Source organism: Lytechinus pictus, chromosome 18 (assembly GCF_037042905.1).
Source record: "Lytechinus pictus isolate F3 Inbred chromosome 18, Lp3.0, whole genome shotgun sequence".
NCBI classification, from domain to species: Eukaryota; Metazoa; Echinodermata; class Echinoidea; order Temnopleuroida; family Toxopneustidae; genus Lytechinus; species Lytechinus pictus.
In genome coordinates this window covers 10,307,501-10,323,564 of record NC_087262.1, presented here as the reverse complement: position 1 = coordinate 10,323,564, position 16,064 = coordinate 10,307,501, and the positions used below count along the sequence as shown (strand labels likewise).

General features: G+C 35.9%; 1 protein-coding gene across 1 annotated transcript in view; it reads right to left on the bottom strand.

Moving 5' to 3' along the window:
* Positions 1-65: 65 nt before the first annotated feature.
* Positions 66-16,064, bottom strand: part of LOC129281561 (protocadherin Fat 4-like) — a 74,736-nt gene continuing 58,737 nt past the window's right edge. The window contains exons 34-45 of the mRNA XM_064113374.1: positions 15,937-16,064; positions 14,848-15,024; positions 14,090-14,241; positions 12,680-12,958; positions 11,726-11,814; positions 10,855-10,944; positions 9,660-9,734; positions 9,093-9,293; positions 8,013-8,159; positions 4,860-4,966; positions 4,337-4,398; positions 66-3,039 (exon numbers count right to left, since the gene is read on the bottom strand). Coding sequence (XP_063969444.1) covers positions 2,047-3,039; positions 4,337-4,398; positions 4,860-4,966; positions 8,013-8,159; positions 9,093-9,293; positions 9,660-9,734; positions 10,855-10,944; positions 11,726-11,814; positions 12,680-12,958; positions 14,090-14,241; positions 14,848-15,024; positions 15,937-16,064 — 2,500 coding nt within the window. The 3' untranslated portion in view covers positions 66-2,046. The remainder of the gene's footprint in view (positions 3,040-4,336; positions 4,399-4,859; positions 4,967-8,012; positions 8,160-9,092; positions 9,294-9,659; positions 9,735-10,854; positions 10,945-11,725; positions 11,815-12,679; positions 12,959-14,089; positions 14,242-14,847; positions 15,025-15,936) is intronic.

The window sequence follows — 16,064 nt, the reverse complement described above, 5'->3', positions numbered from 1 at the left end:
TATATTTTAACTCTTTTTGCTATGATAAATAAAAAAAATCAACAAATGAAATTGAAACATTGAAACACAGGTGGATGAAAAACTGCATTACAGCATTTATTTGAAAATCTCGAGTATTGAAAAATATCTATATTTCCAATGAAAATATTGTTTTAATGAACACACAAACAATACTACTCAAATTATAAGGTGAAGAAATCCATTGATTTTATCATGCATGATTAACAAAAATATGAGCAAAGACATGACAGAGAGGCTGCATTCTACAAGCTTCACTTTTTAGCAGCTTCCTCCGTTTCCAACCTGATACATGGTTATCTTGATTATTATACATATAAAGTTTCCATGTTTTATTGATTATATATCAAGATGTATGTAACAAAACTTATTGTAAATGATGGTTGGAAATGGAAAATTAAATGACAGAGAGACATCACTCAAATTGCTCTCTTCTGTAGACTGGTGGGTCTCAATGAGGAGGGGGGGGGGGCACACAGGGGGCAGGGGGTCAATTTTACACTTCTCACTGCTGATTGAGATAAAACCAATATGGCAAATAAACAAAAATGGGCTCTTTAAAAGGGAAGTTCACCCTGAAAAAAAGTTTATTGTAAAAATAGCAGAAAATAAATATTGGTGAAGGTTTGAGGAAAATCCATCAAAAATTTAAAAAGCTATTAGAATTTTAATTTTTTAATTTGTGACATCATATGCGAGTGGCTTCCCATACATCGTGAATTTAAAAAAAATCAACGAAATATCATTTTCTAAAGAAATTTAAAATTGGTTATATTGTACCTTCAGTATATAAAATGACAAATTATATCACACCCTCTCCTGAAAGAGGAAAATTTTAAGTTACATGTAGGTGCTGTGCTGGGCAAAATTCGGCGATGTGAACACCAACAAAATAAGGCTGACACTACGCTTTTTATCACCCATGATGCGTATGTAAACTCTAACTTTCTACATGGAGTTTACAAAATTATTCATTTGTCCATGTTAATGGTTGCAATGGGGCATGACAGTCTGGAATTGATATCGATCAATAATTATTTGAATCAAATCTAAGACGAACTGAGTAGCATAATACACGTACATGTCTAGCATTCTAGAGTAAATAATACACACTTGCGGATGAGTAAAATGAATTTATTAATATTACGGATTTGGCAAGAATTCTTTTCTATTATTTATTGCAGGAATGTTGCTGCTGTAAAGAAAAATCAGAGTATAGATCACTTCTACCACGATGGCTGTGAAATAGTATTGAATCTTTCTCTTTTTATTTTCTATAAAGCTTATCTTTCTTGTTTGAATGGCACTATGTAACACAGGCAGGGAGTGTCTGCCTCTTTACGATTTCCAAATAGTTGGAAAAGAGGGGGAGGAAAGGAAAAAAGAGAAGAAATAAAAGAACAAAAGAGGAAGAAATAGAAAAAGCTCTCCATAAAAGGGAGGTCACATTTGGGTTGTTTTGTTCCCTATCAAAATACCTCAAACAGACCTCTTTTTGTTTACATATCATTTTTAGAAAACTAATTTTGTTCACATCATTGAAAAAATGAAGTTCATATGATGATCGCTCTATTTTACTTCATTCTTTAACAAGAATTACACGTTTATTATTTATTTTTTAACACTACAAAGTTACTCCATGAATTTATAGCCATTGGGGATATACTTTTCAATTTTTTAATCTTATACTACATGTAGTATTGGAGTAAAGCAATAAAAATAACTTTTTTGACAAATTTGTATATTTTCAAGTCCAAGCAAACCAAAGCGATGTTTATAAGAAGAATACATAAGAAAAATGAAATCATTGAACATGCTTCATTGTGAATTGAATATTTTCTAATTGAGACTTTGTAAGATGTTTGTTTTGTTTCCAAAAAACAGTAATATAAAGAAACACTGGATGGGCATTAGGTCACTCTACGGGATAAGATCTATCACATAATACACAGTAGGAATTTAGTAACGGGACATTGATCAGGTATTGTATTGTCAAGCATAATTTTACTGGCCTTAACTGCGAAGTAACTAGAGTTGTGTAACCCCAATCCCGCTTGTCCCAATCTCATCAACGCTGATCAGGGACTCGTCTTCCAGAAGCCCAATACTTTCACCATCTGATCCACAGGTAGATTGAGGAGATGCCAACAGCTCAGGATTTTCTTTCCTAGAATGAGGATAGACATCACCATTGAATGAGGCAGCGACTAGTTCAATTTCAGATGTGAGAGGAGGACGGCTCCTTGATGGTTGTAGTTTGGGTGAACTTAATTCCTCCGCAGTGGCACTTTGAGAGCTTGCCTCGCTGGCCGTCTCCAGGTCTGTGGTACTCTCACCGTCTCCTGCGCCTTCTCCGACCACAGTCTCCCCTCCAAAGGTCACAGTCTTTCCATCAGCATAATCAATAGGCGGGACAATAGGTTGGACAATAGGCGGTGGCGGCGGAGGAAGCGGGTGGTCTTGGACCTGATCATCAACCAGAGGCACTTCTTGGACTAAAGGCATTGGTAGTGGTGGTGGTGGTGGAATGTTCGCATTGTCATGTTCAACAGCAGGACTCTGCTCTTTGTCCTCTGTATTTGTGGTTTCAGTTTGGTAGTCAACTGGCGGAAACGGCTCAATCAAAGACGAGGGACCATTCTTGGACTTGGCGGAGCCAGACGTATCTTCATTTTGGGCTGCTTTTGTATCAGCTACATCATCATGATGACCTCTGTCTTCAGCCATCAAGGAATCAATCTCTGCATTTGGCTCCTGAGGAGTTTGATTTGTAGGTTTAGGTGCAACAGGTGGCGGTTTCGGTTTAGAGCCCAAACTCTCTTCTTGATCTTCCATCTTCGGTTCATCTTTCGTTCCATCTTTGTCTTTTGTGTCTTCTGAATCATAATCAGCAAATGGTATCAGAACTGGGTTTTCTGGAGATGATTCAATGGTGGGTGATGCTGGGGCTTCGCCAATATCTACTTTGAATTCGTATTCTTCGTCAGGTTCATCAAAGGGGTAGATATTCATCATTTCCTCCTGTTTAAGGAATAAATATGTGTAGATATCCCAATTAGATCAATAGGATATTTGTCACTAAACACGTGGCATTTGCTCTGGCTACAATTGCTCCCGTGGAAAATCTGTACATTTACTCTACCAGTTTCCAGAATTTGCAAATTTGCGAGGCATGAAAGAAAAAAGTTATCGAACACCTCGGCAACTCAATTCCATGTGGTTAATACATGTTTATTGCGCATAATGGTCATCCCCTGTGCCTTTTATTGTTGGGTCAAACATAAATCTTGAACTCAAGCTGTAATCCTGACGCTGATCTTAATCCTCACACTCTGAACAAAAACCCTTATCACAACTCGTATCAGAGAAATTAAAGCCAAGAGCAATTGTCACGAGAGCAATCTTGCATCACTTTTATAGATTTTAAGAATTATTGTAAGGAAAGCTTTGAAATATCAATAAATAATCAATTTAAAATCCTTTGCAATTGCTTAAATTATTAGTGCACAGGTAAACAATATTTATTAATTCTGTAATAAACGCTTTTCATTTGCTGCTTTTTTGTAAGAAAAGTTAAGAACTTTATAAAAAACACAACACATTTTCATCTAAGCCCAGACAGAATCATTTCTATTGGCCACGATCAAAGGAAAACCGGAGGAAAAATTAAGGTCACATAGTAAGTTCTATATAGACTCTTGTAATATAAGTTGGTCACAATATGTAGCTTTTTACTGAAAAAAAAATGGAAAAATGTTTTGACATTTAGAGAATATTACAATGACCATTATATCTTCGCCAGAAAAGGAGAATGTTTGGAGGCTGTATGTGATCTGTTTGCATCTTGGCAAAACTATGTATGGTTTGAATGTTATAAAATATTGAAGTAGGTTAATTTAATATACTATTTGGTATAAGATGAGATCAATAAAATTGCATTCTAGGTACAAACGCGAAGACTTTTTGAGTAGTTTTGGGTCCTATCTTACAAAGAGTTGTGATTAGGGAACTAAAATAAAGTGATAAGAATATACAAACTATTTCAAATATGTGAAGCTAATATTTTCTAGAAATCATCTGTTCATTAAATTCTAAAGGACTAATACTCATGCATGCATCATTTTTTGGGGTGATTTGCTCAATCAGCCTGAATCTCCTTGTTTTTTTTTTTATGGTGTAGGTATATTTGCTGCTATACACAAAGAATTATTTCCCAACGTGCTTCCCATAATCACATTCTTTAGTAAGACTGGCCCCAGGATCTCAAGCTAATGCCACAGGGTGCGGCTTTGGCACTTTTATGAGGAAACATTCTTACGTCAGAATCATAATCTCTGTTGGCAGGTGGTTCCGGGAGCAACAGAATATCATCATCGGTTCCTGAGAAAAGATATTAAAACAGAGAGACAAATGGAAGCATTTGCTATGAAAAGGTTATTGATTTTTAAAAGTTAAATTACAAACACCAATATATGATAATTATCACTGTAAAATCCAAGCTCTTATTTTCTTATGCTCTCTATATCAGTCCTGTTTCATTTCATCAAAGTGAAGAGAGAGAGCAGGGAAAATTTGATCACAAACTTGAAACACACATCCTGGATTTTGTACTTTAAAAAAGGTTAGGGCTTCTCCTTACTGTTCTGGGTCCCTTAACACAAAGTGTAGCGATTGTTTGTAATGCTACGATTGATCACATTGATTATTGTGTATGATCAATCGTTCATATCAGCCTCATGAAAAAATAAATGCCAGCGCTAGCATAGAAGGGGCAAGTGCCATCAGACGGGTTATTCTGCCCCCCCCTCTCCCCAACAGAAAAGGGGGCTTGCCATACTCACCAACTGCTATCTCTACATCTTTAGGGTCATCTGTAGCTGTCATAGCGATAGTCGATTGGGTCTTTCCATCGGTTAGATAAACCTTTGTGATCAATAGTTCTTCAGACCTGAAGGAGATAATATACAAAACATAGTAATTCATATTACATGAAATGCGAATATGTGCCATTAGATGAATAAAAATATATTATGATATGCATTGCTTAGAAATATTACATCAAGCACTTTATAAATTTGGCATATTATCATTCATTGTTACCATTATATGACCTTTTTAATACATGTATAACATTGTCCAATATGCTACCATAAAATAACATTTTTCTTGGAGTTTCTTCTTTTTCTTTTTCTTCTTCTTCCTCTTTTTCTTCTTCTTCTTCTTCTTCTCATGCATGATACTATTCAGTTTAAGAACCAGACCGAACATAATTTTGAAGAGTCTTGCCTTGCTAAAACTATCTACAGTATTATTCTCCATTTAGAATGATGTAGATTTTCTATCAAAATTCCGTTCTTCTACTCTTAAAAATGCTATGATATTTTTTAAAGTCAATTCTGGATACGCAAGCACTTTTATAGTGCATAGTTACAACAATCCTCCAGACTGTTTTCTCCCTTGCGACAGGGACAGTATTTACATGGAGTTGATCTTAATCATTGTATATGTTAATGCATTTTATATGAGACTTGGTTGAAAATGCCAATCGAATATTCAATTAGTTTTGGAATGCCTAGGATTTAGTTTATGACAATCAGTGTATGTTTCTTTAATAATTTTTAAATGGCATAGTTTTTGGTTTTAAATCTTGACCAAATACCTAACTTTTTTCATATCGTTTTCTCGATTGAGACAATGGTAATTTTAGTTGATTTTATTCAATAATTATTCTTATACTTTTTAAAAGACATTTGGTTTGAAATCCCGACCGAAAACTTAATTAGTTTGTAGTACCTAAGTACACCTATCTTCCATGCTTTTTCCTCCATTGAGAGAGGGGTAGTATTTAGTTGATATCAGGCTTGATTGAAAAATCCAGACCAAACACTATATCATTTTTTGAATACCTGAATACAAATATAGCGTCTGCATTGATGTCTCTATTGTTTGCAAGTGTTACAGCTCTTTCCATACTGTTCTCTCCATTTGGAGAGGGATATAATTTGGAACTCATTTAATTTGGATGAATATGGCCTTGTTTTATGTTAAAGATTGTCTGTACTCTCAATACTCAAGATATTTTTTTAAAGTAGAGGAGAAATAGGGATTTTTTAATTGGAATGCAAGCACATTAAGGGCCCTTTTCACATGTGAAACTTGAATCATCATTGTAATGATGATTGCTATTGTTATCGTGACTGTGATTAGCGTTGGTGATTCTAATCATGTTCAATTTTTGTTTCACATGTGCTAAATCTTCGTCATTAACCATATTTATCACTGGAATCATCATTCAAATTACGATTTTTTTACCGTGTGAAAGGGCGGGAATTTACCTACTGTTTTGGGTCACCTAAACTCTATGATTATACTCTGGTCCTTGTCAAAATACTCCTTGTCAACCATCAAAGAATATTCATACCGAATGAGGATAGGCATACAGTGTCTAAGTTTATCTATATCAAAAATGTTTCAAGGGAGTACATCATTGTAAAATCTGCAGACAAGACTAGGGGGCTGCAACACAAAGAGACTATTTAGATATTTATAATAATAGCAATAATAATCTGCTTTATAGTGCTTAATACATCGGAACGACATGTCTAAGCGCTTTACATACATATTAATACCCCGGTCATTGGATTCAATTAGCCATTCCCGCACACAATGTGCGCACATCCTCCACTCCCTGGGGAGTATTGCAGTCAGTCGCCGGTGAGGCGCACACAGTACTGGACAAGCTAAAATGACTTTCATATACTACTGGATACCAATTTAGCACCTGGGTCGAGAGTGGCAAAGTGTGGAATAACGCCTTGCCAAAGAACCCCAGACCGCGGCGGGATTAAAACACACGACCCTCTGTTTCAAGGCGAGAGCCAGAACCACGACAACACGGCTCCTCCACAATTAACAATTGCTTTTTTGCTCTAAACATACAGTTACGCTTTACTATATGAATGATTTTACATTTAATGTTACATGGCCTTTTTGATTGGGATTTTCAACCAAGTCTCATATAAAATGTATAAGCATATACAATGATCAAAATCAACTACATGTAAATACTATCCCTGTCTCAAAGGAGAAAATAGTATGGAGGACTTTTGTAAGTATGCACTTTGAAAGTGGTAAAGTATTCAGTAGTGAGTGAAAGCCAAATCATGGCATTTTAAAAGCAGAACAGAATTTAAACAGAATATCTACACCACTCTAACTGGAGAATAATATGGAAGATAGAAGGTAGGAACTAAGCATTGATATGTTAAGTGGATCAGTTCCGAACACACAAACCAATCATGTGAGAACTAGAAATACTTTAGTGGCTGGTATGCCTGATTGTCCATGCCAAGCTGGTGAATGCTAATCTTGTTCCTAAGATTTGCAATGATGCAATGCCTTTAACCCGGGGGGGGGGGGGGCCACTTACATTGACGAGTGGATACCATGCGCGACCAAAAAAACACGTAAAAATGATGTCTTTTTCAAGATAGGGCACGTTACGTACGTAACGTGATAAGGGTGTCAAAAACACTAAAATTATGAAAAAAGGGTATCTATTTCGCTAGGTAAATTACACGTTTAGGGTCACATTTGCGGGGATGATAAAACAAAATCAAAATGTTTTATAAAGGATGTCCTTTTCGCCCCAACACTACGTGTTTAGAGTCCGATTTGCGCGAGGTGTGGAAGGTGGGGTCATATACCAAACCAAATTATAAAGGCAAAACCGACAACCGAAGGACCCGTCACTTAGTGACATAACAACAAAATATTCCTGTACGTGTTTAGGGGTTCAATTCAGGGAATATTTGCCAAGATTATCGTTTTGTTTCCAATACTTGTTAAGGGTATGGTTTCAGACGCCAATACTTGTTAAGGGGTGCATTTTCAGAATATGGAAATTCCGTGTTTAGGGTGCTTTTCGAGACCCCATAGTCGCGCATGGTATCCACTCGTCAATGGAAGTGGCCCCCCGGGGCCTTTAAACATACCCTGTTGCACTTTCCACTGCCTCAGTAGCCGTGATCTCATAATCACCAGTGACGTCATAAACTGGATTAGCGATGCCTTTCTCGAGTCTATCCTCGTCACGTATGGTCAGCTCCCTTGCGATTTCTTTCCCACTCTCCATCTGCATACTGCGTGTAAACACATAAATATATATATAATATTTAAAAGGAGGCTTACAAGTTGCAATTTTGGGGTAGCTAGGGTTGGGCATGACGAGGGGGAAAGAAGACCTCACAATTCTCCAAACTTGAGAACAAACTATTTTTTTCATCACTCATGATACGAAGACTTAAGATACTTTAGAAAATCTACAGAACAACGGAGGTCTATATCCCTGTACAAAGCGATACATTCCTAACCAAGAGAGATCACATGCATGCGTACGTGTTCAGGGGTAATCTTCTATCACTGATTTTCTAAACAGGACTGATGAATTTGGTACTTATGACACAGTCTGTCCCTGTTACAGATCAAGATACATAGAGAACATGACTACAGAGAGAGAGAGAGGAGGGAAGGGGGGGGGGGGTTGTTCATCAAACATTATTAATGAAACAATTAAAAAAAAGGTCTTATTTGAAATTCAGTCTTTGTCCTACACCACCAGGAGATAATGGAACATGCCCTTAATATTCCAGTCGTGGGTGAAATCATGCAAAACTTTACAGTTACCAAAAGTGCCTCTATCAAATTAAACATATTTAGTGGCGTATCTTGGGAAGATAAGCACCATGGGAGGGGGGGGGGCAATAGAAATTGTGTTTGTCCTTTTGATAGCTTATGCCAAAATGGAGGGGGGGGGTGGCAAGTATTGATAACTTTCGCCAAGGCTTGTGCTGAAATCATGCCCTTCTAATTTTCATGCATATTTTTTTCCAAAAGATTTTTTGCTTTATTTTATGTATTTATTTCATTATATTTATTATTATTATTATTATTATTTTTTTTTTGGGGGGGGGAGGGAGCTCTCCCTGAAACCAGTACACTAGACACGCCACCCGCCACCTTCCCTCATAACAGATAGCCTCCGACACTTTCATATTTAAACAATAATCACTTACTTCCTCCATGATACTATAAGTAGAATGATGCAGATGAGGTTTCCAATGAAGATGATGATGCCTAGGGCGATGGGCACCCAGGCCTCAATGGCTGATGTCCTGGCCACTTCTGGCAGTATCTTTGATAGTTGAAGGCGTGCTATCGTCATTTCAGTATCATTCACGCATTCGTCCAGTCCTTCAGTATTAACCCACAGTTCCCTGGAGGACATGAATATGAATGAATTTATTTACTCTTTAATATCTAGATATTTGCTTGTGGGGAGCATTATTCACGATATGCAGCTTCAAGGTTTAAGAGCTCTTTTCAACTTACCTAAAATTCACTTTCATATAGAATTATCTAGCTATCCTTTCTAAACGTTTAACAGTTTTATGATATTTCAGTTCATCTGAGTGACCTTTATCTTGATACTGATGCAGCACTTCTCATGCAATCTCTACTTTATAAAAAAGTCATGTTTTCCTTTATGTCTATAGAAGAACATGAATAACGTAAGCATGAAATTAACTATGCCTTAATTGCATTGAGTCAAAAGAGACTTTGCTTAAAATGCGTTTTCTTACTCGAAGTCCACAAACTTGAGATAAGGAGATTCCGGTAGCCTTGACAGATCGACTCCATACACCCACATATCTGTCCTGTAAAGGGGTTATTGATTGGAAAAATGTATAGGTAAAATAAAAGTCATATGATCATAAAAATTGCAAATGTAAGAGTCCTTTCATGACAGTGAGAGAAACAGTTCATCCATTCTCTTAATAAATTCTTACTTTCATTTAACACTGCATGCATTTCTCTTTCATCATTCATTTTCACCTAATTCCAATCCGGGCACCGTTGCATAAAAAGTTGCTACTATGGTAACCGTGCCATCCAATGGTAACTTCCATGAAATCCTTGTTTTTGACCGACTCTTGGGCAATGTCCATAGTCGTTACCGTTGTAGTTACCATTGGATGTTAGGTTACAATAGTAGCTATTATGCAACCGTGCCCTGTTCATTCCTCCCCCTCGTCAACATCAACATTATCACCATCATCAGTATCTGACTTGTTACCATAGCAAAAGCACAATTTCTATAACAAATTTACTATCAGCGAAACAGATTGAAGGATTTTAGTCGCTTGCCATTGTTATTGTATGGTTGTTATTATAGCAAGTTTTATAAAAAGAGTCCCAGAATAATCACCAACTCAGCCGCCAACAACACCACCTATTATCATTGTCAATATTTATGTCATTTAAGCATTAATTATTGAGTTGACAGTTCAAACATTCAATTGTTGGACGTCCAAAGTAAAAAAAAAAAGGCACAAAAGGACAAACATTTTTTCTTTTTTTGACGTTCAAAATCATACAAATTTCAAGAAAAGAAAAAACAATTTTTTTAAATTATTTTTTTTGTAGCAGTTGATCTTCATCATCATTATCATCATCGACATTAACATCTTCATTGTCATCACCATCATCACCTTCATCATCATCACCACCATCATCATCATCATCACCATCATCACCATCATCGTCGACATTAACATCTTCATTGTCATGATCATCATGATCATCCTTATCATCATTATCCTCATCACCATCATCACCATCACCTTCATCATCATCATCATCATCACCATCATCACAATCACCTTCATCATCGCCACCAACATCATCATCATCATCACCACAATCATCATCATCATCACCATAACTTCCATCATCACCAACACCGTAAAAAAAATTACCTTCCAAATAATAACTCACACTTTGTCATCAGGATCTGATATACCATTTTCCATTCCGAGTGAGAGAAACTGGAGCGTGATATTAAGGTCCATCTTCTCAATGATACATCTGCAGAAAGATGGAATAGCATAATCGAAAATGAAATGCATTTCATCAAAAGGTGTGAGTGACACGGAGCCCAGGTAACCAATGATGTAAAATTTATTTTTCATCGATGCTCTTGATGTGACTCATAGCTTTAAGTTTTATTTCTAGTAGATTTTATTTGGCCCCAGTTAATATTTTCCAGGTTCTACTCTATGGAAAGCCAAGTGATGCGAGAAGTATTAAACCAATTTAAAAAAGACTTGGCAGTTTTTTTTTAGAAGATAATTTTATAGGAAAATGATAAAACAGATATATCCATATAATGATCAAAATTAACTGACTTCATTGTAAATTAAAAAGAATTAATAACTATTGGTAATATATGTTCCTTAAAATAATGCAGTAATGTTTCATAGATAGAATTGATGTCAATTATATCGATGTTCAATTCTTAGGAGTCTACTTAATCTTCAAGCGCATCAATTTTTATTACTATTATTAATTTACATGATTTGCTTGGGGTTATCCTCTATTAGTATGTCGCTGTTTTGTGAGCTCCGATTTTCAAATACTATTGCACAATAATCAGACATGAATGCATGAATGAACCTTTTTTTGTGTCAATTCTTACATTAGCAGCAACAGCAAATCATTGCATTATAAGTGAAGAACAAAGAACAAAAAATAAACAATTACAGAACAGTATATACTATAAGTAATACATCATTATGGTACATTGCAACACGCTTGTATATATTAGTAATTAATATTTGTTTATATATACATTCAATTCAATATTTACCCTAGAATATCATTCTGTTGAGGTTGAATAGAGGCAACTGGTTTGTTAAAACGAATGATGATGTGCTCAAAAGACAGAAGAATTTTGAACTGGAAAAGGATGGAAGACAAAAAAAAAGATAAGTCAAGTTATAAATAAGTCTTTAATTTGTTGAAGGGAAAGTCCACCTGGAGACTCAGATTGCATGGTAAGTTTTGATAACATAAAATAAGACATACGAGGAGTCAATTATCAGGGTTTGGCAAAATAATCAAAGTGACAACAAAACTTTCAAATAATAACATTTTTAAAGTTTGATTCTGTGACACTACAGAATTCCATACAATTCCATAAATTCCATTAATGTTTCAAGATGTAGACATGTTTGAATTATGTGATTGATGAGTGCACATACAAAATCCAAATCAAAACTTGTAAAATCCAGAACTTAGTTTTATCTATATACAAGACCTTGATTAATATATACATCAACACGTTTCTAGCATTATTGTGGGAGCTTTTCATAGAAACCAACTTTTGATTATGATAACACCATTCTAGTTAAAAATAATAAATTATACAACAATAATTATTTCTTTGAGGATATTATATTTTAATCCCCGTGCGATTTTAGCGTTCCTAAGAAAGGATAAGGATTATGTTGGGCGTTCTGGCCCAGTGGATTAGTCTTCTGACTTTGAAACAGAGGGTCGTTGATTCGAATCCCAGCCATGGTGCAATTTCCTTCAACAAGAAATATATCGACACTGTGCTGCACTCCACCCAGGGGAGGTGAATGGGTACCAGGTAGGAAGAAATTCCTTGAATGCTTTGAGCGCCTAGGCAGCCCAGCTAAAGCCGAGGTAATAATAGCAGGGCCCACTGGGAGAACAGTTTTCAGAACTGAAGTGGCTTCCCTATGTAAATTCTTTATACAAGACACCACAGAAGTTACAATCCTTTTATTCTGATTACCGTCAACTCTGTCGCGTTACTGCACTGTGCATCCGTGATGTTAGGACTGACGTCACAAACCGTCACACTGTAACGGTCCTGCGTTCTTTCCGCTGGGAAATTCGCCCCTTCCCATTCCCAGTTATCCGTGTCACCGATCCACGGATAGAGCGGGCCGTTCGTAACGATTTGACCTGTGCTGTTGTTGATGGTAATGGTGTTCTTGGGGCGTCCATCATCGTCGTCGTCAATATTGGTAAGTGTGAACTCGAAATTCCAAGTAGCATCATCGTCTGTTGCCTGAGAGAAAGAGAGAGAGAAAAAGAGTTGAGAGAGAGAAGACGTAGAAAGGGGAGAGAGGGGGGGGGGGAGGGTTGTGGAGATAAGAATGGTCCTGAGGTTAAAGGAGAATGAAACATTTAGAACAAGATAGCTCGTTTGATAACAGAAAAATCAAAGAAGCAGATCAACGAAAGTTTGAGAAGAATAGGACAAAAACGAGAAAGTTATGGGCATTTGAGTATTGCGATCACTAATGCTATGGAGATCCTCACATTGGCAATGCGACAAAGATGTGTGATGTCACTTGTGAACAACTCTCCCCATTACATTAGTACATATTTCACTTAAATTGCCTCTGTTATCACATCTATGTATTCTTTATATAGGAGGGCATGCAATACAGATTTTTAAAGAATACATTATGGATAAAGAGTTTGTATCACCATAAGAAAAAGCAAAAAGAGACATTTTGGGGGTATTTTATAGTCCATCAAAGGGAAAGTTGTTCACATGTGACATCACAGATCCTTGTCGCATTGCCAATGTGAGGATCTCCATAGCATTAGTGATTGCAGTATCCAAATGCTCATAACTTTCTCATTGTTTGTCCAATTTTTCTCAAATTTTCGTTGATCTGTTTCTTTTATATTTCTGTTTCGACACAAGCCTACTTATTCCAAAGGTTTCCCCTTCAAGTAAGTAGTTGGTAACACTGACGTTTGATCAAAGAATATGACCTTTCATATAATCGTTTAGACAATGGTTAGTCATCATGACTTTCTGTCCATTGTAACAGTCGCTTATGGCTTCTTTAGTGGAAGTACCGTCGGAGTTAATGAACAACACATTTTAAAATTTTTGGTCAAAGCAGATTAGAAATTTTCATATCATGGTCAACCAGTACAGGGGTAAACTTATCCGTGCTATAGGGTTAGCATAACATCGCAGTCTATTGTTTTGCATATAATTTGCATTCATTAACTAAAGAAGATTGATTATTCATTTTAAAACTCATGTGTAGATTCAACTCACCATATATATATATATATATATATATATTTTTTTTTTTTTTTTTTTTTTTTTTTTTTAGGGGGGGGTTATGTTACTGTACTTTTGCTCAACAATTACACACATGAATTTGTGACTTACAGAAACAGTGTAAATAGGACTTCCGATCTGCAAGTTATCAATAGCCGCCAGATAGATGGATGTACTATTTGAGAAGCCTGGAAACTCGATAGAGGGCGGGCTATCTAGCGTATCAGTTACGGTGATGGTAAAGACAATGGTGTTGGAGGGAACTGGATACAAAATGAAAGAAAATACCCCCTTCAAAAATCAATAATGAAATTTAAACATTTATCCGTTCCTGCAGTCAAATTGAATCTATTTTTAAAACACAAATATCAGTAAGTTTTAATGGAGACATTTCCAGAGGATAATTATACAAAAGACGATATGATACAAGAAAGAACAGTTGGAGAATGTTTAGTGAAAAGCTTCGCTATTGGAATAATCAAAATCACACACATACAAAAAATAAAATAAACATACACAAGTTCAAGCGAAAGGGGAAATGAACAGATCAACCGGAACACAGTAGAAAACAAGACTGGACCGACGTCATAACCTTGTGGGACGGTAATACATTTCATGAGTTTAGTTGAATTATAATTATAGCATTGCTTCACATCCTTCGTTTGATGACTAAAAACTGTTAAAAACATATCATACACTTATGGTATGCCTGTGAACTTGCTTTCAGTTGTCAGTTTAACCTCCCATCCATCAATCTTCTCTTTTTCATCATAGATATAATTATGCTTTCCATTTATAGAGCAACTATGGGTCATTTCATATTTATTACTATATTTAATTAGTTGATACAAGCCTTCCGGGGAGTTTACCTTCTGCAGCCCTCCGTTTTCTGGTCACACTGCTAGATGTGTTACAAGCGTGATAGTCATTATACGAAGCAGTGAGTGTTACCGTGTACAAAGAACTGAACTCTCGATCCAATTCCTTGATACAAAGAAAGTGCTTCTCATCTCCTTCAGCAACATTAACATAAAATAACTCATCCCCTGTGAAGACGTACAAAAAAAAGAGGTGCTTTAATCTTCTCATATCAACATTTCACTCAAGTTTGATCCTTGATTTAAGACTAATCCGAAAAGATCGAGGCTATAGACAAATCAACAGATTAAACTTCGATTCAGAATCTCAATCGATTATAAATTAGTATTCTATCTGTAAACCAGTAGATTCATACTGATTTTCCATATGACTTTAAACCACTCTGATGGCATATATACTTAGGCGTTGGGGGTAGGGAGGGACTTTTTATTCTCGTCTGAACATTTTGATAGGATAATATTCCAAAAATGGTTATGACCTATGCCTTTTTACCTTTATTTGCTTGTCAGAAACGTAATGCCCCCTAACAAAGTTTGCCCAGTATGCCACTGATAGAGGCAATAATCAAATTTTGGGATCAGAAGTTAAATCTACTCATTTCTTTCGGATTCATAACAAAATCTACTATGAAATCAAAAATTCTCATTGTGACGTCTAAGTTATCCTAAATTAAACACACCCTAAAATGTATTTTATCTTCAAGCGATATTTGTGTACTCTCTAGATAATTCTAACCTCATCCCTACAGACTCAAATCTTCAACTCAGTCATTCATATCATTCATATTCATCAATATGTTTTTAAAATGAATTTACAATGGATAATTCCTGTGACCACCCTACTCAATGTTATAATGTGTATTTTATTCATTATTCCAAACCCACATTTTCAGAACATTCCTTTGATAATTCAAATCCGACTCTTTCAAACTTTAATCTTCTGCTCAATCTCATATTCACCCCAAATCAGAAATACGTAAATCGTTGAAAATTCATAATTCCTTCGACCACTCTTGAAGGATTAAAGTGGTAAGAAAGAACTGAAAACAGTTTCAGAAAATGAATATATCATATATCTACCAATAATATTCTCTCCTACATCGTTTTCGACGTCGAGCTCGTAGTCTACCTCGACGTCTGTGTCATTACACGTCAGAGGTATGGGGAAATCATGGCAGGATTCCTCACTGTTCTCTTCTATTTCAATC